This window comes from Balaenoptera acutorostrata, chromosome 10 (assembly GCF_949987535.1).
Source record: "Balaenoptera acutorostrata chromosome 10, mBalAcu1.1, whole genome shotgun sequence".
Classification (NCBI taxonomy): domain Eukaryota; kingdom Metazoa; phylum Chordata; class Mammalia; order Artiodactyla; family Balaenopteridae; genus Balaenoptera; species Balaenoptera acutorostrata.
The window spans coordinates 106,476,969-106,503,547 of record NC_080073.1 but is presented as its reverse complement, the minus strand read 5'-3'; the positions used below and the strand labels follow the sequence as shown (position 1 = coordinate 106,503,547).

Below are 26,579 nucleotides of genomic sequence, written 5' to 3'. Positions count from 1 at the left end.
GTAGCCTCCAGGCTCCAGCAGCGCGCGCCGAAGACACCCCCGCCGCCAACCAGGGCCTCAAGACTCCTGGCAAGGCCCCATATCCCCCTCCCTTATTTCTACTGGGGAGGGGTCGCGGGGACGGTGAGGTGGGGGCAACAACTCCGCCCCCACCGGGAACGCAGCTCGGCTGTGACTGAGCCCTTAAAACCGTGCCCTTTGTAACCCAGCTCAAGACTGGACAACTTCCAGGTGGGGAAAACTGGAGACCTCTGGGAGCCCGGGAGCCCGGGAGCCTGGCGATCGGGCAGGGGAGGGGAGGGCAGGGGAGGGGAGGGGAGGGCAGGGGAGAGCAGGGGAGGGGAGGGGAGGGGTGGCCGGGGAGGGGAGGGGAGGAGTGGCCGGGGAGGGGAGGGCAGGGGAGGGGAGGCCCGGGAAATCCCGGCGCTGGAGTCGGCCAGGCCGGCCAAGGAATGGGAGAGAGCCAGCGCGAGTTGGGGCTCGAGGACGCGGTGACATCTGGGAGCGGCGGACGGAGGAAGGGTCTGCGGGGGGCCCGGAGGACCCGGCAAGTCTGCGGGAACAATGGACGTCCAGCGGAGGGCCCGGGGTGGGGGACAGGGCCTGGCGCGGGCGGCGGGGCGCGGGGGCGCACGGCTGCGGGCGCGGGAGGGGCGCCGGCGGGGGCGCAGGCAGGGGCGCGGGCCGGGCGCGGGAGCAGGACGGGCGGGCCGGCGCGCGTGTGGTCAGCCCCGCGGTCCTCCGCGGCGGGGCGCGGGCCGGCGCGGCTCGGCCTCCGGCTCCGTCGGAGGCGTTCCCGCCTCCCATTGGCTGCCGCCGCCGTGATGGGGCGGGGCTCCGCTGCCCGGAAAAAATGTAACTGCGTAAAAAAGTCCTCGCCTGGGTGACGGATGCTCAAAAGTTCAGAAGTTTTCCCAATGCTTCCTTAAGCGGCCGGCGCGCGAGAGACTGAAAAAAAGGTGACGCGGACCCGGGCAGGCAGCCGGCGCGCTGCCCCCCGCCCTGGTTATCTGGCCGCCTTCGCCGGCGGCTGGGGCAGAGCCTCCTGGAAGCGCAGGCGGCGCGGCGAGCCGGACGTCTGCTTGTTTTCTAGTTCGGGCTCCTTTTTCCCGTTCCCGCCTGGAAGCTGCCGCGCGCGTTCTAGGCCGTCGGCCGCGTCCGCGTTCGGCCCTCTCCGCCGCCCCGAGCCTCCTCGGCGGCCGGAGGCGCCCCGGAGCCGGGCGAGCGCAGGGGAGGCGGCGGCCCGGCACCAGCCCGCAGGCCCGGACTCGGACTGGGCGGCCGGCCCAGCGAGGGCGGGGGGCGGCGGCGGCGGCGGCGGCGAGCGGGGCCATGCAGGCGCGCTACTCCGTTTCCAGCCCCAACTCCCTGGGAGTGGTGCCCTACCTCGGCGGCGAGCAGAGCTACTACCGCGCGGCGGCGGCGGCCGGGGGCGGCTACACCGCCATGCCGGCCCCTATGAGCGTGTACTCGCACCCGGCGCACGCCGAACAGTACCCGGGCGGCATGGCCCGCGCCTACGGGCCCTACACGCCGCAGCCGCAGCCCAAGGACATGGTGAAGCCGCCCTACAGCTACATCGCGCTCATCACCATGGCCATCCAGAACGCGCCGGACAAGAAGATCACCCTGAACGGCATCTACCAGTTCATCATGGACCGCTTCCCCTTCTACCGAGACAACAAGCAGGGCTGGCAGAACAGTATCCGCCACAACCTCTCGCTCAACGAGTGCTTCGTCAAGGTGCCGCGCGACGACAAAAAGCCGGGCAAGGGCAGCTACTGGACGCTGGACCCGGACTCCTACAACATGTTCGAGAACGGCAGCTTCCTGCGGCGGCGGCGGCGCTTCAAGAAGAAGGACGCCGTGAAGGACAAGGAGGAGAAGGACCGGCTGCACCTCAAGGAGCCGCCGCCGCCCCCGCCCGCGCCGCAGCCCGGCCGCCAGCCCGCGCCCGCGCCGCCCGAGCAGGCAGACGGCGCGGCGCCCGGAGCGCAGCCGCCGCCCGTGCGCATCCAGGACATCAAGACCGAGAACGGTACGTGCCCCTCGCCGCCCCAGCCCCTGTCCCCGGTCGCCGCCCTGGGTAGCGGCAGCGCCGGCGCCGCCGCGGTGCCCAAAATCGAAAGCCCCGACAGCAGCAGCAGCAGCCTGTCCAGCGGGGGCAGCCCCCCGGGCGGCCTGCCGGCGGCGCGGCCGCTGAGCCTGGACGGCGCGGAGCCCGGCCAGCCGCCCGCGCCCGCGCCGCCGCACAGCCAGGGCTTCAGCGTGGACAACATCATGACGTCGCTGCGGGGGTCGCCGCAGGGCGCAGCCGCCGAGCTGGGCTCTGGCCTCCTGGCCCCGGCCGCCGCGTCCTCGCGCGCGGGCCTGGCGCCCCCGCTGGCGCTGGGCGCCTACTCGCCGGGCCAGAGCTCCCTGTACGGCTCCCCCTGCAGCCAGAGCCCCGGCGCGGGCGGCTCGGGCGGGGGCGGCGGGGCCGGGGGCGCCGGGACCTACCACTGCAACCTGCAGGCCATGAGCCTGTACGCGGCCGGGGAGCGCGGCGGCCACGTGCAGGGCGCGCCCGCGGGCGCCGGCGGCTCCTCGGTGGACGATCCCCTGCCCGACTACTCCCTGCCTCCGGCCACCAGCAGCAGCTCCTCGTCACTGGGCCACGGCGGCGGCGGCGGCCAGGAGGCCGGCCATCACCCTGCGGCCCACCAAGGCCGCCTGGCCTCGTGGTACCTGAACCAGGCGGGCGGGGACCTGGGCCACCTGGCGAGCGCGGCGGCGGCGGCCGCGGGCTACCCGGGCCAGCAGCAGAACTTCCACTCGGTGCGGGGGATGTTTGAGTCGCAGCGGATCGGCCTGAGCAACTCGCCGGTGAACGGGAACAGCAGCTGTCAGATGGCCTTCCCCTCCGGTCAGTCCCTGTACCGCACGTCAGGGGCCTTCGTCTACGACTGCAGCAAGTTCTGACCCCTCCGCCCTGCCCGCCTCCCAGCCGAACTAAACCGGGCCCCAGAGCAGGAGCAGCCAAAAGAACCCTCGATGCAAAACCGAAACCAAAAACCCAATTTGTGAAACGTTCACCAAACCAGCGAACAGAATCCCTCCAAACTTTCAACTCACCAGCACGAAGAAGAGTATTTTCTTAAAAGACGGATTCGGAGCCACCTCCACTTTGCCTTAACTAAATAAACAAAACCGTAAACTGTTTCGTACAGAGACAGCAGAGTCATGGTTTGTTAAAGGACAGTGTTACTCCAGATAACACGTAAGTTTCTTCTTCTCTTCAGAGAGCACGCTTTCCTCCTTCTGTCCTGTCCCTTCCCCTGCCGCCTCCTGCCTTCACGTCTCACCTGTAAGATACTATTTTATCCTCTGTTGAAAGGAGGTAGGAAGTCCCCGTATATGAAAATCGCTTTCTTTTTATCCATGGACTTGTTTTAAAATGTAAATTGCAACATAGTAATTTATTTTTAATTTGTAGTTGGATGTCGTGGACCAAACGCCAGAAAGAGTTTCCAAAACCTGACGTTAAATTGCCTGAAACTTTAAATTGTGCTTTTTTTCATTATAAAAAGGGAAACTGTATTAATCTTATTCTATCATCTTTTCTTTCTTTTTGTTGAACATATTCATTGTTTATTAATAAATTACCATTCAGTTTGAATGAGACCTGTATGTCTGGATACTTTCATACAGCTTTAAATATTATAAGAAAAAAAGATTTCAGAGATTAAGACACTAGAAATTATCAATTCTCCTTCTAAATCTCTGAAAAAAATGGAGACACCCTCTGACTATTCCTTGTCAAATTTCACATAAAAGTCTCTTTTTGTTTAGATTTTTTTTTTTTCCCTGCAGCATCTTCTGCAAAACGTACTGTATAGTCAGTCAGCTTGCTTTGTGGCTAGTAAAAAGAGATTTTCCTAAACAGATCTGAGTTGGCATATACACAAATTCATTTCCTCAGTAATGACTGAGCATGATTTGGAAATTTTAAGCCCATGAATCAGCAGCGGTCTTACCGCAGTGATACCTGTGTGTGGAGAGAGGTGGCTGTGCCTGCAGATACACACATGAAGATCTGGCTTGTGTATCACATCAGAAAACTGCGATGTGTATTAGACATCCCTGAGAGCCAAATGCTGGATGATTTTCTTCCTATTAATTTCCCTCCTTTTTAAGAGGAAAAAAACCCAGCTTTCAAATGTATGTATATAACTCATCCACATCTACAGTCCTTCATGTCTAAACGCAGAAGGATTGATTTAAAAACAAAACATGTACGGCGGGTTGGAAAGGGATATTTAATCTTTGGGAAACTATTTTAGAAGATATGTTTGTTGAACAGTTATTTTTTGAAAAAGATTTAAAACAATAACAAGAAGGAAGGAGCAAAGAGCAGGGCATTTTAGTCCAGGTGGTTTCTTTTCAATCCCACTTTTCTTGTTAATTTACAGTTAAACCTAGGGGGCAATTCGGATCGGCCCTCCCCTTTGTAAATAACCCAGGAAATGTAATAAATTCATTATCTTAGGGGGATCTGCCCTGTCAATCAGACTTTGGGGAGATGGCGGTTTGATTACAGTCATTCAGGGCCTTTCCGTTTGTTTTCGAGATAATACAGTTTCCTGCTATCTGCCGCTCCGATCTAGAGGCAACACTTAGCAGTAATTGCTGTTGCTTGTTGTCAAAATTTGATCATTGTTAAAGGATTGCTGCAAATAAATACACTGTACTTCCAGTCAAAAACTGCTTTACGTGGCCTCTGATTTGCTGGGTCCCTGGCTCAGAGTCGCAGCCCAGCGGCCGGGCTGGGCGCGCAGGGCGCGGCGTCCCCCTGGGCAGGCAGCCGGGACCGGCCTTCCCGCCGCGCGACCCGCTCCGATTCGCAGCCCTGGGCCTGGGCGGCCTCGCGCTTCCCAGGGCCCCCACCCCCACCCCTTTGGGTGGTGAAGGGGAAAAATCTGCGGACAAATCTCGTCGTTCCCGCGTCGGCCCATTCGTGGGAGCCGAGCGTGGAGCGGGGCGGGCGGACAAAAGGACCATGGTCGGAGCGGGGCTGTCCGGGCGCGGAAGGGAAGCGGACGCAGGTGACCGGCGGCCCTGTCCCCTCAGACGGGCACCGCTCCCCGCCCCACCCCCCGAGGCGGGCAGCGCGGGCGCCGGGAGTCTGACCTTTCCGGCTTGGCTGTCCGACTTCTCCGAGTCGGGGACGGCGGTGTGGACCCGGACCCGCCCGGGGTTTCCGGCCGGGGTGCGTCTCCGCGGCCCCGACGCCGGCCTCTGGGACCGGACGCTCCTCGTCTAATTAGGGTAACGACGCGTCCGGCCGCCCACGCCCGCGCCCCGTCCTCCCGGACCGGGAGGGTCGGGGCGGCCGCGCCGAGGGGAAGGTATCCGGACCCCGGGGCGGAGGGCTCGAGGGACTCACCGCGCGTCTCAGCCGGGCGCGGGGCTCTGGCTCCGCGCCGCGCTCGCCGCCTTTGTCTGGAGGACGCACGTGTGTTCGTTCGGAGCGCGGCGGGCGGCGGGGCCACGGGCGGGTCCCGCTCCCGGCGCCCGCGCGCCCTCCCCTCGCCGGCCTGACGGCCCCGGCCCGGACGACCTGCCCGGCGGCGCTGGGCCCGGGCGGCCTCCCCGCGCGCTGCGTCCTCGCGCGGCGTGCGCGGCCGGTTTGCGGAGGCCTCGGGGCACCTGGAGCGGCCGCGCGGGTGGGCGGCGGGGCCCGCGACCCCCTGCGTCCCCGCGGCCTCGGCTGCCGGCCCAGGCCCGGCCCTCGGAGCGCGGGCGCCGCGGCGAGGGTGGGAGAGGGCCGGCTGGGCCCGGCGGCGCTTCCGACCCGGGCTCGTCCTTTCTGGGCCCCGAGTCCGGCGGCTGGAGAGGGAGCCGGGCGCGCGGCGCTCGATTCCTAGGAAAGGCCGGCGAGAAGCCCTGGCCGCAGCCGGGGAGTGTTTCTGCGCTCGCCTTGGGAGCCTCTTAGCAATCATTTCTGCCTTCTTCATTCCCAACGTTTGAAAGTTAGGCCTTTAAGAAATGCGTCGAGGAAGGCGTTTGAGTTATACGTATGCAGAGAAAGTAGTTATTTCTACGTGAGTTGCCCACGTCGTTCAGAAGCTGTTTGAGCAGGAGGGCACAAGTCTGCTCGTTAAGCTGATTCTTAGGACCACTTATGTGATGTTTTCTACTCTCAGTACATTTGCTTTTGGCTTCTTAAACCAACTCCTGCCACCTAAGCCCTGGGAAGCTGGGGCCTCCTTATTCGGAAGTGAGCAATCCTTGTACTTTAGTGCTTTGATTTGTACTTTTTTCGCAACAAGGATAATTTTGCTGTAAAATATTCTAAGAAAAACTCCCTGATACTTTAACCAGTAGCACAGTTTGAAATTAGCCTGGGACACCAGGAGGGACCCAGCGGGGAACTTGGCTAATTTGGGAGTGTCAGCCTCTGTAGAGAGTTTTAGGGGAATAAGGACTTTTGTCCTGCGTGTGACAGTGGGCACTCCTTAGCAGTTTTTGCCATGAGCAGGTAAACGTCAGTGCGCCACACGCCATACACAAGCTTGCATTTGGGGTATCGTACGCGTGGCGGGCACCGTTCTCAGGGTTATGTGTTGGCAGCCCCTCTGCACCAGATGCATGCAAACGAGCACACACTTTACAATTTATCATGCCGTGCAGTTTGTGTCATTAATAATCGACATTTTCAGGGGAATAAGGCTCAATTGTGCTGGTGGCCCGTAAGCCCTTGGCTGTTTCCTGCGGGGTCAGAAACAGGGTCAGGAAATAAGAGTGCCTTACGGCCGAATTTTGATAGGTGGAAGAGGGACATGGGACCTTTTCTCTCAGCCCTGTTCCCTTTGGAGGGGTCTTGGTTTTTTAAGGTGGAGAGCCGTTAGTTTTGTTGTTAACGGTGCAAAACCCCAGAGAGGCCTGAACCCTGTGCTGGTCTGGGCTGCCTGGTCGGGCTGCCCGGCCAGGCTGCCCAGGAGGGACAGGAGGCATCCCTGGCGGATCCAGGCCCTGACTCCCTTAGCAGGGTTGTCCCCTGCTGTTGGTGGCAGTTGGAGTGACAGTTTCTACCCCACCCCACATCTTGGAGCTTCTGGAGAGGGGCCCCATTTGCTTCTGAGCCCAGTTCCCACCGTGGGGTTGGCCCTGGTGTCTCGATGCCATCTCTTTGGACTCCTGTTGACTCATTTTGTAGAGCCATTAGCCCTTCCCACCCGGTCGTAAACAAATGTCGCTTTAGGGGCAAGATTGATGGTGGTCATGTTATAAAGCTGGCCAGGCGGGACAGAATCCGATTCTGTGTGAGCGGTTCTTCAGCCGGGCAGGGAGCTCTGGGGGGAGTCGGGGAGAAAAGGAACCAAGAGACTGTCAGAGTGTTCACCCCAGGAGTTGTGGGGAGCAGGGAAGCAGAGGGCCGCGAGGCTCCCGGCAGCACAGCCTGACTGATTCAGGCAGTGGCCACCGCGAAAAAGCCCGCTGACGTGTGCCAGGGGCCTAAACACCAGTTTCAAAACCCCCCACTCTTCTGAAAGCTCCTATTTCAATTTAGAAGGAGGCCCAGAGGTTCCTGGGAAAGAGCTTTTTATTAATGGCACTTTGGTGGCACCGAAACACAGTCTTCCTTTGCTGTTTGGGCCCGGTATCAGTAGCTGGAACTTGGTGGCCTGCTGCCCCTTTGCTCCACGTCCCCGTTTTTGAGTGTGAATCCATCATCAGCACTAAGTTCTAGATGTCTCTACCCCCCTCCCCGCTTTCTGTCCTCTCCTTCTCCTACCCTCTTCCTCCCAGGCCCCCACAGAAGGCCTTGGGGCCCGAAGCCCCTCTAGGACGTCCCCGCGCCAGCCTGCACCGCCTCCCTGGGGGGCGCGTGCCCACCGTGCACAAGGCCCGGGCCGGATGCGGCAGCCGGAGCGCGCACTCAGGCCCCAGACAGACCAGCACAGAGCGGGCCACACAGAGAAGGGCTGGCAGGTTTCAGGTCCGAGTCCGGGTGCGAAGGGGGCATCCTTCATCCAAGGAATTCCAGCTCCAAAACCCATTCAGGAGAACGAAAGCCGCTTCTCCACGACGTTCTCCACGGGATTAGGAGTGGAAAATTGAGCAAAATGGACCACGTCTGCCTTATTGGAAACCAAAATATGGTGTAGGGAGCATAAGGGCAACCTAGGGCGTTTGCTGTGCCCTCTCCTATCTTACCCTGGCTCCAGAGAAGCCCTCTGCTTTACGTTACTTTGTTGTTGTTGACTTTTTCCCCTCACTGATTTCAAATTTGCAGCATATTGAGCGTATTATAGGGGATACCGTACGATCTGGGATTTCCTTGCCTTGAGGCCCAGGCGTCTTCAGACAGAGAAGGGTGGAGCTCCCAGAGGAGACACAGGACAGGGGAGGCCGGTCCCCCCGGTCCTGAGAGTGGGCCTGGCGTTCCTTCCTGCTCAGGGTGGTGGGCCGGTGACCCTGCGGGATTCAGGGGTGCTTCCCCAGGCCTCTCGCTTTTCCACTTTTCCACGTGGTACCTCCCTCTCTTCTACCAAAGAGCATCTTCTCTCTCTGGTCTGCCTTTGGGTTCCTCCAAGCCACTGCCTGTCCCCTTCCCCTAGCCGTCCCTCACGTCACTCCCAGGAAGGACACTGGGTGGGCTGCTCCTTTGCCCCCGAAGTCAACACAGCTTGGTGCTACTTGGGTGGCCCTGGGAGTGCAGTTTGCGAACCCAGGGAGTGAGCAGTGGGCAGGCGGCCAAAGCTGGGCGGTGGGGCCTCTCCACTGACCTGGGTGGTGGGACCCCAGGCGTGGCCTAGGGAGCAGAGGAGGACCTCTCCAGGGGCTCCACCAGGACTCAGTACTGGAGGTTGGGGAATGAAGGGGTTTGTTGTAGGGCTTTGGGGACGATTTAGATCAGAGACGAGAGAGGGAGAGAGAGAGGAGACAGACACCTTCCCTCCTCCATTACCTACCCCAGGGAAAAGGCAGGAAAACCAACACATTTAGCGCCATTAACTCTTAAGGCCTCTGCATTTCCTTCAGTATAAAAGCAGGTCATTGGGCCCGGAGGCTGTGCTGGGTCTCCTTAATGGCTACAGATGTGCAAACCAGACAGGAGAGGGGACCATGTGCTTAGGCGGCAGCGATCAGATTCTTAAAAATCTGCGAGTGGAGGAAAAACGAGAACTCTGTCCTCTGAGTTGAGCGAGCTCGGCGTCCCCCGCGGCGCACCGGGTCCCTGAGACCCGCCGAGGCCAGACCCGACCCCGGTGCGCCCTGTGCGCAGCGCCTGGGTTCAGGCCCGGTCGGAGCCGCCCCGGAGCCTTCCGTGCGGTCCCGAAGAGGATTTTTATCATTGTCACCCCGCAGGACACACGGGGACAGCGGCCGGGCCTCGCAGCTGGCCGATCAGGTCCCGGCGAGAGGAGGCGGAGGGGCCGTCGGGGAGAAGACGGGAGGCCCCACCGCGGCTCCCACGGCCCGGGCTGACTGGGTGCCAGACATTCCCGGAGGGACCTCGGCTCCGGGGCCCCGCGGGGACTTCCTGCGCGGAGCCTCGGTTAGTGCCGGCAGTGGTTTCCAGTGTTTGGTGACCGAGAACCAACCCAACGCAGCTCGGCTTTGCGGGCCGGTCACCGGGTGGGTCGGTGGGGCCGGGGCCGCGGGGCGCCGTCGGGGAGAAGCGGCGCGACGGGAAGGCCTCGCCGTTTGGCCCTTGCCTGGAGGCGTCCTCGCCATTAAAAGCCAAACTCCAGCCGAGGTCCTGCCCCCTTCCAAATAGACACTTCCGCGCCCGGGGCCGCCGCTCCAGCTCCAGGCGGGCCTCACAGCCGGCCCGGGCCCAGCGCCTCCCCTCCCGTCGGAGCGGCCAACGCCAGAACCCCGGCTGCAGCCGCCTCCTCCGGTTCACCCACCCTGCTGTTGGGAGTCAGGCCTTCTGAGCGCTGTCTCCTCGCGCGCCCTGGGCGCACCGGCGCCTGGGCGAGGCTGGGCCTGAGCCGCGTGGGACTTTCTGCTTCTTAACTGCAGCTCTCTGTCGCGTCTTAGCCCGCGCTGGGGCTCAGGGCGTTGCGACACGTGCGCGGGGTCCCGCCGCCAGGGCTTGGGGAGGGGCGCGCGGCCGGCGCATGCGCGCGCTTGGTCCCTCTGCGGTCCTTGTCCTGGGATCCGGGCCCCTCGGTGCGGCCGCGGCTCGGAGGCGGTGGGTGGCGGAGCCCGGGGCCCCGCATCCGCGTCGGAGCTCCTCCGCGCAGTGGCTTCCGCGCCGGGAGCCCCAGTCCCCGAATCCAGAGATCAAAGGGGGCGTCCGCTGCGTGCGACCCCTGACCCTGGAGGCAGGGCGGGAACCGGGGTCTGGGGTCAGGCCGCGGTCGTCGGCCTCCCAGCTGGGACGCTCCAGCGGAGGAAAAGGGTGAGGGTAGGTGGTGCTCGGGACGGGGCCTGCGGATGGCCTCCTGCGGCCGGTGGGACGACCCGTCGCGGGTCTCGCGGAGTGGGGGGGCAGCGGTGGCCTCGCTAGAGGCTGGAGAGGCAAAATGGCTGGAGAGGCAGTCGCGGGCTAATCGCGGTGGCACAGCCCCCGGGTGTGCGCGCGCGGCCTGGCCTCGGGACAGCGGGGCAGCGGCGCCAGACCCTGGGGAAGGGGCCACTGGACGGTGGGGCAGGACCCAGAGCGGCTCTGCGGCCCGGCTGTCGCTGCCGTGCGTGAAAAATTAAAGCTCGCCATCTTTGGAGAGGTCCGGGGTGGCAATGTTAGGGCGTGGAGATGTTTGAAAGAGCCGTGCCCCCCCCCCCACACACACACACGACTTTTTGGTAAATCTCCAAAAATTTGGTAAATCTCCGGCTCTTCCACCCCCCCCCCCCCAACGCCATCCATGGACCCGCCCGGCTGCGGGTTCTGAAAAACAGATGACTTGTGAACTTGGACTTACTGGCGCACATCTTAAAACTGAGAGTACCCGGCTGGGATTTCCAGTACACACAAGGTGCCTGGGGTGCTTTGAGGCTTTTTCTTGGGGCTTCAAAAGTTATTTGTAAACAGCGTATCTATGGTTATTTTGAAACGAAATTTTGAGGTGTTGCCTCCTGCAATGAGTTTTAATAACGAAGGTCTCATTCCCCAGCAGCCGACCGACCAACCAACCGGGGTTTCTGTGCATTTTGGGGGTTGGTGTTGGTACAGGCGATTAAGGGAGACTGAGAGGAGCCTGCAGCAGTGTCTGTACTGGTTTCCTGGTGCAATCACAGACCTGGAATCCAATTTCCGAAGGAGCCGTCTCGCGTGGAGTTTAACCTCAAAGCACTTCAGCCCTTCCCTCAAAGGTCGGCAGCCTGTGCTGCCCACGTTCGCCCCTACAAGCTGTAGAGGTGTGTCAGGTTTTCAGGGCTGGGCCCCAGTCTCTCCTCCAACAGAGGCAGCACACAGCCCACCACCGCTTGGCAGGCAGGTGTGACGCAAGCTGCGGCCCCCGCTGCCCAGGTACCCACGCGCCGTGCTGCTCACGTAGGGCACGAGTGTGGGGCCTCACTGCTTTGCTCTCATATTTGAGTGTAAAGTTTCACTTTCTTAGCTTTTACTTAAAAAAATCAAGGTGGAAGATATTTTATCACATCTAAAATGAACAGTCAAAGCTGGCAGAGCAGGGAAAAAGGGGAAAATAAGTTCGCTGAAACTGAAGTGAGATTTAAGGTAGAAGAAACACTTTAGTAAGAATTGTCTTCAAGGATGTCCAAATGAAATTCACAGCCCAGAAAGAAAGCACAGAAATACTCAAGCAAATCTGTTCTCTTTTCCTCCTTTTAAGCACACACACAGGGAGGCCAGGAAGCCCAATTACCCCTCACCCCACCATCGAAGGTGCAGGAATAGAGAGAAGGTTGCGACCAAAAATACTTCTTGTGTCCTTCAGACCCGCTGCTCCAGGCCATTTGGAGAATAATTTAACACCAAGGCACCACTGGAGCCCCATTAACCCCCTGCCTGGACCCTCTCCAGTCCTGAGGAGCCTTTGGGTGACAAGCCACGGAGCACCGGAGCCCGGGTGTGGGATGAAGTTGGGGGCTCAGGGGGTCAGAGGAAGAGGAGGAGGGGTGCCTTCCATCGGGTCAAGGCTAAGGGGAATGTGTGTGAATGTGTTTATTTGTGAGCCTTGTGAGAGTGTGTGTGTGACGGCGGGTTTGCGTTGTGTCTCCAAGTGTCTGTGAGTGACCTTGTGTAAGATGGCATGCTTGTAGGTGTGTATTTGTGCTTGCATGTATGTGAATCTGTGTGTGACTGTGCGTATGTGAGTGTGTGTGTGCCCACCAGCCCCCTAGCCCTGGAGGCCCCGCCTTCCAGGGACCATCTGTTTCCAATTAGCAGCATCACGATTGGGAGAAGGCCTGTCCTGGGGCAGCTCCCGAGCCCCGGGTGGGCCAGCTCAGGCCCCCAGTTCTGCTCCATCGGAGCCCAGGCCGCCCCGGCCAGCATGCTTTCACAGCGACTGGGGCAGCCACACAAAGAGCCCTCTTTCCTGCCACCGGCCGCTGGAGCCTGGGTCCCCCCCCAGATCATAAACCTGCCCATGAAGACATTCAGAAATAGTTCAGCTGCACTCACACAGGCATGTGCAAAGGCTGGAATTCCATTTGCTGTGAAGTTCTATTTTTTTTTCCTTGGAGGGGGAGTGAGGGGGAGAGGAGTCCTGACCTAATTTGTTCTGGGGCGAAACATGGTATTTCACGCAGAGGTTTCCACCTGTACGCAAACCCTGGCTTAATGCTGGTGGATTCCACACGCGCGTGTCCACCTGCCTGAACCTGCACAGATATGCCCTACACGGCTCGGGAGCACACGCGGTTAAAGCCAGGCCCCCAAATGCTGCTCTCAATGAAACCGGATTTCTAATTAACCTGATGTAGTTCATGTGCACGCTATCTAGCATATATTAGGCACTTAATATAAACTGGTTGAATGACTAAATCAAAATTAGATTTAAAAAGTGATCTAGTACTGAGAAGAGGTTGGAAATAAGTAGTGTGTGTAAGATTCTAGACCACAAGCAAAGGCATGGGCTCAGAGACCTCTGGGTAACCCAGGGGCCTGGCATGGAATGTTCCAGCAATATTTACCCTCCTTCAAGTTTCTTCTTCTAACCACCTCCCCCCATTTCTCAAGGCTTCTTTTGAGATGGTGGGAGCCCTCTGGGTTCTAATTATAGTCGCAGAGACCAGAGCTGGTGTGAATGCCGCCTTTCTGCAGGACCTGGGCTTCCAGATCGGCTGCATAGAGCGGCTTACCGTGACCAGGTGGGGAAAGCAAGGTCCGGGGCAGAGACTCGGGAGGACGCTCCGGCCAGGCCGGGCTCAGGCCAGGCCGCAGCTCTCTCAGAAGGAAGCTATTTCACCCCAAGGCATGGATTTGGGTATTTTTGATCTGGGGTCCTTATATAGCTGCTTTTGTAACTTGGAGACAATATCCACAGGGACTATGTTAATGCAGGTTAAGAGAAAGGATATTTTTAATAAGAAAAGAGAAAAACCATTTGAAAGCCCCACAATTTCAGTAGTCTAGCGACATAATTTCAAGGAAAGTGAATATGTGATTAAAACATCTTGATTACCAAAACCGATCAGAGGAGGCCTGGCCAAAAGTAGAGTGGGCGCCGCCGGAGCCCATCCCGGCTGCTGCAAACCTCGGCGGCCGGGCGCGGGGCGCAGGCACCGCTGGGCGCTCAGGCGTTGGGGTTGGTACTCATGAGCTCCACGTCGGCGTCCACCATCTCCCTCACCAGCTCCTGCGGGGAGGACGCGAGCGCTGGTGAGACGGGAGCGTCTGGCCCCCTCCCGGGGCGCCCCCTCCACCTCCACCTCCACCGCGGCGCTTGCAGCGGCCGGCGCCCCCTCCCCGGCCCTCCTCGCCCTCCAGCCCGGGGCGCCTAGCCACCGCGTCCCCTCCCCGGGCCCGGACCGGAGCGGCCGGGAGACGCACTCACATCGAAGGCGACCCGGGGCTTCCAGCTGAGCTTCTGCTTGGCTTTGGTGCAGTCTCCCTGCAGAAAGTCCTGCGGGGCGGGGACGGAGCACACGGGCGGGCGGTCGGCGGCGGCCAACAGGCTCCCGGGTCCCCCGCGGGACCCGGGGTCCCCGGGAGCACACGCGGTTAAAGCCAGGCCCCCAAATGCTGCTCTCAGTGAAACCGGATTTCTAATTAACCTCATGTAGTTCATCTCCCGGGTCCCCCCCGCGGGCCCGGGGTCCCTGCCCGCCGCCGCCACCGCGTCCCGCCGGCCTCAGTGACCTTCTTTTCTGCCTCGTGTTGTCAGGGACGCCGCCCCGAGAGCCCTGTCGGACTCGCGCTCGTCTCACAGAGCGGAGAGGGGGATGCGCCCTCCGCCCCTCCCCTGCTGTGCGCGCCCTCCCCCCCCACCGCTCCCATCCCCCCCACCCCGTCTCTCCCCCCCTCCCCTCCCCTCCCGCGCAGCCCCGCGCCCTGCACACCCACGCGCGCGGGAAGAGGCGCGTCTCTCCGAGGGGCCCCTCCTTGCTGACCAGGCGCTGCCAGCCCTCGGCCGCCTGCTCCGTCCGTTCTCTCCCTTCCTCAGAAATGCTGATCTGGACCCCCTCACCCCACCCCCCGCGAAGGAGCGGCCCCCGCACTCGCACTCGGGGCTCCTCTACCCCCGCAGCCCCTTCCCCGCCGCCCGGCTCCAACGGCAGCCCGTGTGCTCACTCATGAGTTTCTCATCCCAGCTGACACGACCTTATCAAAATATAAAAACACATAAAAAAGGACGAGATGACTCAAGTAGTAGCCGCTAGGCCTCCCAGCGCAGGGAGGGAGCTGCAAACCGCCAAGGCCTCCCGGTTTCCCTCCATTGAAGAGACTTCCTGGGAAGGAAACCAGAAGAGCGTCAAGTATTGCCGCATCCCAGCCCTGCCGCTTGAACAGGTCCTGAGGACGCATGGATGCGAGCAAGAGGGATGAGAATTTCAAGATGATTCCAAAAGGAAAGGGAGACGAGAAGGAGGAAGGAAAGAAAAGGACTTTGAAATAGACCAAGCTGGGGGTAAGATGAACAGTTAGCCCCTCCAGATGCAAACGTGTCTCTCCAACGGTACACGAGACAGGAGCCCTCAAACGGAGGCCAGCGAAGGCTGCCTGGACACAGGCGGCACTCTGCACACCACACATACCCCAGGAAGACACTGTCTCTTAGCCACACGGAATACTGAAGAACAGCCTAAAAACCATGGCAACAAGGAAAGTAACATGCTCAAGCTGTAACTGAAGGCTTCTGCCCCACGTCCTCCCCAGGCTCCCGGAAGGTGGATGGAGATGGCAAAGGCGCAGGGGCGGGCAGGACCCGCTCTGCCCACCCGGCCCTGGCCCAGCCCCCGGCTCACGTCCGCTAAGGCGTCTGGATCCACTTCTGCACCGTTTGCCTGAAATCTGCTCCAACACGGCCCATCCAGCTGCTCTCCTCCTCCACCACCCAGCCTCACATTTTAGGCTGGAATAAATCAAGTTCCCAAAGGCACTGCGTTTCGCTGAAGGGCTGACTTCCTCTCCAGCATTAATAATAGTCAAACAAGTTATTTCTGCTGGCCTTAAAAGTCCATAGGCAGAGTCTTCAGGAAAAGTAAGACGCAAATATTACTAATTAGCAGTTTAACACAGTGCTACATGGAGCTGGAAATACAAGTGGAAAAACAAGTGAATTTATGTCTCTCTCCTTTCCCTAAATAAACTTGTGTAGACTTCAGCGATACCTCTGTTCAACTCTGAGAGTCACACAAAGATATGCATTCTTTTTCCCCAGAGGGAGCTGTGAAACGTGGCATGAGGAAGCAACAGGGCCCCTCAGTTCCACAGCGGTCACGGTCACGGTCACGGCTTGAAGGAGCAGGGCCGCTGTTCCCTTCCCACACCTGCCGTGAGGTCACCGGTTCTGCAGAGGGTGTGAGCCGGGCTCTAAACTCCTGGTTAGCAGAACCCGAAGAACCGGTGCCACTTCAAATGGCCTCAGTAGGCTTGGAAAGGGTGCTCTGCATTGTAACTCGGTTTCCTGTATTTTTCTACAAGCAGCTCTTAATCTAAAAACAAGTAGGGAACTAAAATTAAGGAAGAAGAAAAATGGCTTTCAAAAGCTCAGAAACAGACGTTGCTACTGTGCAAGGATTTCATTGAAACCAGAGATGCACCAGTGAAACTTCCCAGTGTAGTTCTGAGCCCAACTCCTACATTCCAGCTGAGCAGCTACCTTTCACCTTCTACCGAGGCTCTGTCTCCCTCAGATTTGATTAGACCGAGAGAGCTTGTGAAGGAAAAGGGTGGCTCTGGACGCCAGCTGCTCCAGGCTGACATCCAGCCCAGCCCCTGGGCTTGCGCCCCAATCCACGTGTCGGGAAAGATGAAGGACGTCCCAGCTTGTTTTACCCTTAGCCCCTCCCGAAGGGCTTTCGTACTTCTCCCCAGTGTGTCCTTTAGGGAACCGGTTTGGGGCGCAGCAGCGGAGGTGCACGTGGCCGGCCTGCGGGGGAAGGAGGCTGGGAGCTGTGCTCTCCCAGGGCCACTCCCAGTACTCCCTGCCACTTCTCACAAACCCTCTCCACTAGGGTGTGGTCAGCTCCAAGGACGGGCGAGGAAGACGTTCATCTGTTCTGTTCTTTTCTTCTCTTCTGACCGTTCAGTTCCTTCTTTATTTATAGGCTTAAAGCCTCGGTATGACAACAGGGGCCAAAGCTGAATGAAAGTGATGATTTTATGTACAGTTTCCCAAACGCACGTCGTGCGCTGGGTGGTCTGGACCTTTCCTTTAAAAGAGAGACGATAAAGCTCTGGGGAAAATATGAAGCATTTCCACGTGAAGATGACGTTTCCCGAACTCTGGCTCCTGGTGTCCTCCCTGTTTCCACAGGTGTTCCTTAGGTGAGTTTCAGCCTGTGATTTATTCTTGTCAGATTCAATTAGGGTTAGCTGAGCATTTTACAGCAGCAAAGCAGCACGAGCAGGGAAGACGTGTGTGTCCAGACGCCCTGCCCCTTCATGGCCCGAGGGCTCCAGGGCGCCTGATGACTCGGGTGGCCTTTAGGGCTTGTCCAGCCAGGTACCCTGAAGCCCGGGTGCCGGTGGTCAGAGTGGCAAACCCCAGCAGGTAGGAAGGAGTGTTTTGCTGCAGTAATTTTTCCGGCTTTCCTGGCTTCTGTTCTTGTTATAGTGAAGTGATAAAGGGCCAGACCAGATCCTGGAAAAGTCATTAGGCCAGTTCCTAAGCCCACAGTAGTTAACGCAAAACCCAGGAAGGCAGGGCCCATGCTGTATCATTGTCTTACACTCTCTCTAGTCTTCTGGGCACCATTTCATCCTCATCAAGATAACAACACACCCTTAATACACCGGTTAGATTTCTTCCCTTCCCCCAATCTTACTTTCCTTTGGTCATTATTTAGCACATTAAATCCCTTTGATACTCAGCCACTTCCCTGAAAATCACTGTGGTGAAAGCTGTTAAGCAGATTCTATCACATTTCTTTTCAAAGTTCATAGTCTCATTTCTTTTTCTCACTCTTTCACTGCGGTTACGTTAGGAAAAGTTTAATTTTTTTTTTTTTTTTTTTTTTTTTGCCACGCTGCACGGCTTACAGAATCTTAGTTCCCTGACCAGGGATCGAACCCTCACCCTCGGCAATGAAAGCACGGAGTCCTAACCACTAGACCGCCAGAGAATTCCCAGGAAAATGTTAATACTAATATTAACATTAATATTAATTTCAAGTGATGTGTTTCCTCAACAGGCCTGCCTGTTAAGTTTTGCAAAGGGCACCTGTTTAGGTGGAGAAACATTCTGAGAGTGTGAGCTCTTTTGGCAGGATGCTGTTAAATTTCTAAAGTGCATACTGAAAGATCTGGACTCGAGTGACATAAATAAGGAGAAGGGCACAGACGACCAGGACGACAGAAGCCCTGCTTAAACATCTTCAAGGATTTAAGACTCAGATTGTGAGCGCTGCTCCGTATTCATCGCTTTCCTTCCACTTTTCTTAAAAAAGCAAAATTGAGGAATAGCTGAGGTTCCAAGGGAATAAAAGAATGCCAGTGAATTTGGTTCTTGATGTCACTTGATGCTAATGCCTTCCTCTTGGGGGAAATGCTCCTTTTTCGAAAGACAGAACTGCTAACAACAACACAGTCAATGGGAAAACCTGTAAAGCTGCACGGACCGTCCTAGTCACGGGTGGAGATGCGCAGCTGACAGTCGGTGAGAACGGGAAAAAACAACAAAGTCTGGATGTTCCCCCAGAAAGTCTGCAGTTGAGTCTGTCTCTGTCGGGCAGGTTAAACTCTTCATGTTCACATTTATGTCCTTTGATTGAAACCTTCCCAAAGAGGCAGCGAGCCCAGAGCAGTTCGCACCGCGGCAGCCTGAGTGAGGGTGCCCGGCGCGGGCCCCCCCCTTCGCCTGCTGCACGTCAGCACCAGGGAAGCTGAAGCCCGGCCTCTCCTCTAATGACAGCGGCGATAAGAGACGAGAAGAAAACGGCCGTCTGGTCTGCTCAGGAAGCGGCCTCAGAGGGGCTGTCTGTCAGCGGGGCTGCCGTGGGGGAGAACAATGCTGGGCTCTCCCCCGGGGAAGTGCAGTCCGTCAGTACCGGCTCCACCGGCCACTGACCGTGGAGACAAAGTGGCAGAGGAAGCCGAGTGAGCAGCCCGTCCCGGGCGGCCGGGACGCGGGCAGGACAGGCGCACTGTGCCCTGGATGCTAGCACCCCTGCCAGTGGCCTCGCATGTGAGCCTCGGGACGTGCTGTCGGGACCCCAGGGGGGCGGGAGGTGCCCGAGGGGATCTCCAGGACGCTTCCCCGCCCCCCCCCACCCCCCGCCGCTGATCCCATGTTTCTGGGCTGGGGACCACTCACTTCCAATTGGTAGAATTTGTCATTTGGAACCAGCAGCTACTAAGAGCTACCAAACCAAGGGGGGAGAAATACATCCGCCTCCGAGCGTACCCCAGACACGGATGAAGTCTACTCGGCACAGCAGAGCTTTCTGAAATAGTGAATGAGAGCACTGTCTTCCCTAGGTGTCCACTTGTAAATCTGTAAATAAAGCCTACGGTGGGGAAAAAAAACAAAGCATTCACTTTATAAAGGGAGAACCCAATTAACGGCATTTATAGTGCAGCCTACATAGAGGTGCATCTCTTTTCATTTGTATTTTGAAAATATGATTAGCAGAAAAAGCCAAATGTAGTTAGGGAAAAGGGAAGAAATACAGACACACAATTATACAGGGAAATACAGGACGAAACACACCAATTTCCTTTTAAATAGAGCTTTAAAAATATCCTGGGGAAAGTCCTTTCAGGCAGACGTGCTCGGGAGGAGCGGAGACGAGGACAGGTGCCTTCCCGCGTGGCGCGGGCACGTGCCCCACACCCAGGCCGGCTTCTGTCCTGGCCATCAGCCCCAGGCTCCCGTCCCCCTTCCCGGGGCAGAGAAGCAGGCCCCGGGGACGCCCCAGCCTTCTGCACCGGCCGGGCCCTGGGCCTCCGGGGCCTGTCCGGCTCACCCAGGCTCAGCCTGTGTAGGCTGGGCAGAGGAGAGTGTTTCTCGAAGCTGCCCCAGGAGGTTTGGGGGCTGTGGAGGCACAGGTGGGTGTGTCATGGGTTGCTCTAAATAAAATAAGCCAATAAGGTTTGGGGGTGCAGCCTGGCAGCACATATACTTCCGAGGTGCCACCTTCCTGCGCCTGGCCTGCACCTGTAACTGAACCGCAGCGCTCATTTCTCTGTTAGCTTTATTCCTTCATCTGCGGTGCTCACGGGAGCATCAGCCCAGGGGAAGCTCGATTAAGTCCTGTAACTGGGGCCTCTGGATTCTGATTCCTTCCCTGATGGTCACTCTGACCAGCTGATGCGGGGCTGACTTGCAGTGGCAATGCAGGGCTGGTTAATGAAAGGGAGATAAGATTGTTGGTGACCTCAGCATCCCGGGCTTCAAAGCCAGCACCGTCTTTGTCGGAAATTACTGGTTACTGTTAATAACTGGATCTAGGGTGTAAATATTACCCAGGCTAGTAGGAGGTGACACAAACCCCGCGGAAAGGAGATAAAGCTCCTTTAAGTGGACCGATTAAAGAGGGTTGTCACACAGTTGGCTTGTGGCCCTCTGGAGCACGAGGCCGGGCCGCTCTTCCTTTGACACTTAGTACTTTCTACCCTCCAAGCACTGCACATACACCAGCTCATGAAACCTCCAGACAATCAAAATGCAACTCAAGAGATCTTGTATCTGCTTCAGGTGGCCTCTTTCCTAGCGATGAAAGACCTGCAAAGCACCTGCAAGGCACCTGTGGGGCGAAGGCACGGCTCCGTGTTCACTCACCTATAGCCTGATGCCCCCTCACCCAGGGGGGCCGACTCAGGCCACCCGTGACCGCCACACGCACAAGGGGAAGGCGATTTCCTTTCTAGTTGTTAGATTACTCGGTCCCTTAGAAATCTGCCCGCACCCTCACCCCCGCCTTTGAACATTAGTACTAAAGAGTATTGTAAGTAATATGGATGCTTCTGTGACACGGATGGGATATTTTTTCCTTTGGGGTTTTTCTCAGCTTGTATAGTACATCAGGTCACTCAAACTCAAGAAACCTCACTTCAATAATCCATCCATCCATCCTTCCTCCCTCCCTCCCTTCCTTTTCCCCAACCAAAACAGAAATGACATGACGGTCATTCAAACATACCTTCCCTCAGTAACTTCTTAAGGCATGCTAAGGCTAACCAGGCCACTGACAGCATCCAAATTCTTGCTTTTTGGTTGCTTCTCTGGGAAGTTTCACATTTGAGGAAAAATTAAGACGACTGCTATGACGTTTGTTAGTACGGTTTTTGAGAGACATGGGGGAAGATGAGTATGAAGACGAATCTTTAGGTTTTCTACAATTCTATCTGTCCATTCATTTGGTTTCCTGTCAATAGTGGGTTTACCAGGCTGTGGCGTAGCTACACTACCCGGTTACCGGGTGTATTTTCTTTTCTATCTCTGTAAGAGAGACAGAATCCCATTCCCGAACACGGCTATAGAGATACTTAAACCAAACAACTTGACGAACATCACAAACCCATCTAGTGGCCGCGCGCTGGGCCAGAAGCCAGCACTCACAACACCCAGTAGGACAAGCCCTCCCCAGAAAGCACTGCAAACAACATGCATTGTGGACGTTCATTTGAGTGGCAGAGAGGCCTCTGAAGAATGAAGACTAAACCAAGTGGAAACATCAACGCGTTCCAGTGCTGGGTGACAAGACAGCCAGCGCAGAGGAACACTTACGGTCCAGCGTGCGTGAGGCTTCTGGACCCTGCAAGCTAACTGAAGGTGGTGGAAATGAGACTGTTGGTTACAAGGGAAAGGGGTCGACAGGGAAGGTGCTGCAGGACCCTGCGGCGGGGGAGGGGGGGGAGGCCTTACACCGAGGGTGTGTCCGGTACGTGAGGGTGTGCATTTGTCAAAGCGGGTTCAGATCCGTGCGCTTCACCGCACACACATTTTATCTCAATAACAGAAGCTCCTTAGACGCTGACAGCACAGACACCACTGGGGAGACCTGGCTTCATCTGTGGCTCAACTACTGAGCTGTGTTGCCTTGGGGGAGTTCTCAATGCTTCTGAGCCTCAGGTTTTAAATCTGTGAAATGGGGAAACACGGCCCACCAGGCAACGTTGCTGTGAGGATTCACGGTTACACGTGGAAAGCAGCTGGTACCATTTCTAGTTCATCTTGACAGCAGGCTGGCTAGTGTTGCTTTTATCACCAAGGTGGAGGGAAAGCAATTCTTTTCATATCTTGTAGTAACATCAAGGATGAAAATGTAATCTTCGAAAGTGGGCTGTCTTATAATTTTTCTTTTATAGTTATGTCGCTTTTACCTTGCACCCTAACCTAACTTCTGTTTCTAGATCATCATGTTTTGAATAATGCTAACAGACTTGGTATTCTGTTTTTCCGCAATTACTGTAATCATTTCACATGCTCTTGACTATTGCCAAACCTTTACGGCCTTAGACGCTGGGGAAGCAGCATTGGACTAGACAAGGCCTGTCATGAGCTTCTGTTTCAGCAGGAGGGACGGTCCAGAGGACAGCAGACGTGAATAAGCCCGTCTCAGCCACAGGGAGTTCAGGGCAGAAGGCTGAAGGGGAGGGGAGCTTGAAAACCAGTGGCAGGCCCTTCTTGAAGCAGTGACGTTTATCAGAGACTTGACTGATGAGAAAAAGCATCACATGAAGCTGTGGGGCAGCAGGGTCCTTCGGGGATGGAGGGAAGGCCACTGAGTCTGGACAGGGTGACAAGGTGGTTGGAGCCCAGAGGAGCTTGGCGATCACACTGGCCCCCGGGGCAGTTCCCATCACGGGACCCAGGACCTTCGCAGCAGAGCCATGTTGTCACACAACTTTATCCTGTCGTCACTGATGGTCCCTTAGAGCACCTGCAGCCCGTGGGCCACAGCTATAAACTGGCCACCTCAGCCTGATGTAGTCTGAAAGTCTGATTTTCTGATGCCAATGTAATTTTTGAAAGTAAGTGTGGGATTGACTTCTAGCTCCATGTTTTACAAGGGTGGGTGAGTTATTTTTGCCCAGAATGCTCCAACTCTCACACACAACCACCTTCCCTCCTAAAGATCTGCCACTCTTTGTTGTGCTTGGGTCACTCAGCCTGGAAACATCTGGACGCTCTTGAAGGGATGAGGTCTGGGCACCTGCCCTTGAGAGGCAGGACCGTGCCCAGCGGGCCTGCAGGACACAGTGCCCACGGGGCCTCCCGGGGCAGAGGGCAGCGCCTGCTGTGTGTGCAAGGAAGGGCTGACCCTCTTCTGGTCCAGCAAGGACACCGCGGACCTCCTGAGGGCTGCCTGCCCTTCGTCTCCTCCTGCAAGAGTAGGTCCCTGCCGGTGTTGGGCGCAGCTTGAGCTCCCCTGTGGCCACGGCCCCTCTTCTGCCCCATAAGGTCTCGAGAGGATGGGACACAGCACCTAAACCTGCTTGAGTTTAATTTTTTTTTTTTTTTTTACTAAATCCTGTGTGTGTGTGTGTGTGTGTGTGTGTGTGTGTGTGTGTGTTACGTAAAGGTCCACACACCTGCAGAGAAAGAACCTGCTTTACTTTTAAGATTTGTGGACCTTATCAGCCTCTGACTGAGTCCAGAGTCTGGCTTTGCTTGGAGCCCGGGGCGGCTTTGAGCACGGGCTCGGCTGGGTGTCTCCGACCTCACCGTGGCCGCCGAGCGGGGTGAGAGCGGCTGGAGACCAGGGGAGGCCAGGGGACGGTGGCCACGCAGGTGGCGGGGGACGGTGGCAGCCAGGACCAGGTGTAGCGGTGACGCAGGAAGCGGGTGAAGCGGGGCCTACTTTGGAGGAGCAGGCAGAGGACTGGCCGGGGGACAGAGGGGTGGGAGAGCATTCACGGAGGACACCGGGACTGCGGCCCCAGTGAGAACCTCTTCGCGGCGTTCAGAGACTCGTGGGAACTGAGCGCTGCCAGCAAAGTACGAGAGTCACATTTTATCACGACCCCTCGGCCGTTAGATGTTGTCCTCTTTTCAGGGAAACCTCTTGATTCCATGATTATGAGACAGAGACCCTTCCAAAGGATTCCTTCTGTAGAATTACCTGCGGTCTCCTCTGTCATTCCGTGGACACACTGTCTTGTTTTGAATCTTGATTTGATGCCAAACCTCTCAGCCGAGGAAGTCTGGTGAACCCCGTGTGGGACGGAGGCCCCTCAGCTCCATCCATGCCCCCCCAGCGGGCAGCCTGGCCGTGCCTGACCGAGCAGAGAAAGGGTTAAGCCAGCTGCGTCCACGGCGTCCTGCCGACACGTCCCCTTCAGCCTGCGGCTGCTGCACAACAAAGCACGAGGGGGCCTTTCACATGACATCATAAAAGCCTGATTTATCACCAGCCACCAAACAACTAGAAAATCATAACATCCTTTCAGGAAAATGCAGTGGAAAATAATCAGGCTGACTTGATGGAAGCTTTGGAGGGGACTCCAAGTGCGATAGGCCGCCCAGCAACCCTTGGCAGGTGCTGCGCGTGCGGCCAGAGCGGCCGACGCCATCGAGGCTGGGGTCCGAGCTGTGCGCTGCCCATGACCGAGTGTGGCTTTCGTGTCCACAGATACAAGAGCTTGGGTCACACGCTGCCAGCTCAGCTGAGGTAACAGTCCAGTGCGTGTGAAAGTCTTCTGGAAGTGACAGCTGTACGCAGACAAGAGGAGTTACTGGTCACAGAAATATAGGCACCACCCCGTGTCACGTGACCCCCACCCGCTCCTTCCCAGGACGCTGCCCTTCGTTCCGTGTCATGTTTCCAGGGTGTGTGCCCGTCTAAGATGCGTCACCATCCTTAACAACCCAGGGGCCAAGAGACGACGCAGAGGAGACACCGGAAGCACCCCAGGAAATGCAGGGCTGGCCGCCTCCTGCCCCCAGGAGTTGGTCCCAGGGACGTCCGCGCCTCCGAGCGGTTCCTCGCGCTCGATAATTGGATAAAACCACGGAGCAGGAGCGGGGCTTCTCTGACAGGCATGATGCGTCTGCAGACAAACCGGAAAGGGGGCAGAGGCCGCCGAGAGCCTCCGGTGGTTCCAGGGCTCCGGCCACAGCAATTCCACACGGCCCACTGGCGCCAACAGGGGCCCGCCTCGGCCAGGAGACGCCAACTCCGCAGGCCCTGGGGCTCTGGGGTGAGGGGGGACCGACAGGGCCAGTCTGGGGCGGAAGCTGGGCAGGAACGCAGCCCTGGACTCGTCAGAGCGACTTTCACTTGGTTTTGCTGCTTCCCCTCAGGTGTGCAGCGCGGACTCTTTGCAGGATCACAGGTGCACCGAGCAGATGCCCAGAGAAGGTTCCTGAAAGGCTGGGGCTCCGTGCGGCCCCGCGAAGGGGAGAGGCCCCGGGCGGGAGGTGCTCAGCCCGGCCCCGACCCGGCAGCCTGCAGAGGGGCCTCTGGGCACCTGGGGCCGCCCCGCCCCGACGGCCGCCCACCCCGGCCCGAGCCCCCAGGGCCTGCGGCGAACGGGGATGCCGTGGACGTGGACGGGGCAGAGGAAGGCCAGACAAAGCTGGCCCTGTGCCCGGCTCTGGGACCGGAGCCCCGCTCCGTGAAGGAGGCGGCGGTGGGACAGCAGTGTCAAGGTCCCGCCCGAGCCCCTGCTCACGCCCCAAGGACGGCCGGCGCCCGCCCGGTACTACGGGCCACCCTGCACCTCCTCGCTGCAGCCCTCCCCGAGAACGGCGGCCTCGGCGGAGCCCCGAGCTCTGCCCCAGAGTGGAGCTGCACGAGGGGCAGGGGACGTGGCGCGGGGGCAGCGGCCTGGCCCCCGGCCCGGCGAGCTCCACGCAGGGGCCGCGCGCGCGGGGGCTGACCGTGCTGGCGCGGGAACCGGGCTCCAGACGGTCCCCAGGAGAGCACCCTGGACGCCGGTGAGCGGGTCCCGCACAGCTGGCTCGGCCCGGCGCCAACTGCCCCGACTGCAGCGCGGGTGCTCGGGGATTGCGTCGCGCCCGGCCGCTGCGGCCACACGTGGGCACTTACCCCAGGGCCCCCGCGCCCCCCTCCAACCCCGGAGCCTCCATCCACCACAGCACGACCTCTCGGGCTCAGCCGAGGCTGCAGAGTCACGTTCCGCAGACCAGGAAACCGAGGCTTGGTCACAAAGTTAGTGAGTAGGGGGCGGGGGCAAGCTTCAGACTCTGGCTGCTTTGCTCCCCAACCCTTGATCGCAACCCTAAATCGAGTGAAAGCCCCACGTGGGCAGGAACTGGATCTCGGCCACGGGCGGGACCACGCAGTGCATGGCTGGGGCTTCCCGGACACGGGCCTCCCCACCCCGAGGTCTCCTGCGCGGCCCTGCTTTTCTCCGTCGGGGTCCCTGCAGCCGACCCGGAGTCTGTAAGGCCTCTACCGTCCGCCCCCAGGGGTGAGCGCCGGGACGGCCAGCACACAGCAGGCGCTCAGCAAGGATCTGTTTCGTGGATCAGGAATGTTTACAGCCAAGGTCAGTACTTTCCCCCATTTCCCCCAAGAAACACACCTGCCCCCCTTCCCGCTGCGTTGACACCATCGCCCCTGCTGCCCCCAGTTTAAAGTCACGGCGACTGTGACTGCCTCTTCCACCCACATGTTTTTTCCCCAAACCTCTCTCAGAACTTCGGCTGGGGTCCTCTTTTCTCAGCCCTCAGGCCATGCGCACTTGTGTGACGACAGCCCTCCACAGACCCGCCCGGCCCCGCTCCAAGGCCCCCTCTCCCTGGGGTGCTGTTCCTTCCCCCAGACAGAAATCTCCATTGTTTGCCAAGCCATTCCTTCCTAGAAGGCCGGCTCTCCATGTGGACCTACCCCCTCCCACCCGTCCCCCAAGGACACGCACCCTCCCAGAGCACCCCATCCTGGGAGCGCAGGGGTTGGGCGCCTGTCGCGCCCCCCAGGGAAAGGAACTCTGTCGAGTCTCTTCCGCCCCGATCACAGCCTGGTATGGGTGCTGCTCACAGCGACTGCGCCAGAGAGAGGTGCTGGAAGGGTGACTGCGCTCCGTGTCTTAAGCTCTG

General features: G+C 58.6%; 2 protein-coding genes across 2 annotated transcripts in view; one reads left to right on the top strand and one right to left on the bottom strand.

Moving 5' to 3' along the window:
- Positions 1-462: 462 nt before the first annotated feature.
- FOXC1 (forkhead box C1) lies at positions 463-4,732 on the top strand. The gene has a single exon (XM_057554714.1). It carries the CDS (start codon positions 1,333-1,335, stop codon positions 2,959-2,961), a length of 1,629 nt encoding a protein of 542 aa, XP_057410697.1. The 5' UTR covers positions 463-1,332; the 3' UTR covers positions 2,962-4,732.
- Positions 4,733-13,463: 8,731 nt separating this feature from the next.
- The window catches only part of GMDS (GDP-mannose 4,6-dehydratase), a 486,505-nt gene continuing 473,389 nt past the window's right edge, over positions 13,464-26,579 (bottom strand). Inside the window, exons 10-11 of the mRNA XM_057554715.1 lie at positions 13,962-14,030; positions 13,464-13,763 (exon numbers count right to left, since the gene is read on the bottom strand). Coding sequence (XP_057410698.1) covers positions 13,701-13,763; positions 13,962-14,030 — 132 coding nt within the window. The 3' untranslated portion in view covers positions 13,464-13,700. The remainder of the gene's footprint in view (positions 13,764-13,961; positions 14,031-26,579) is intronic.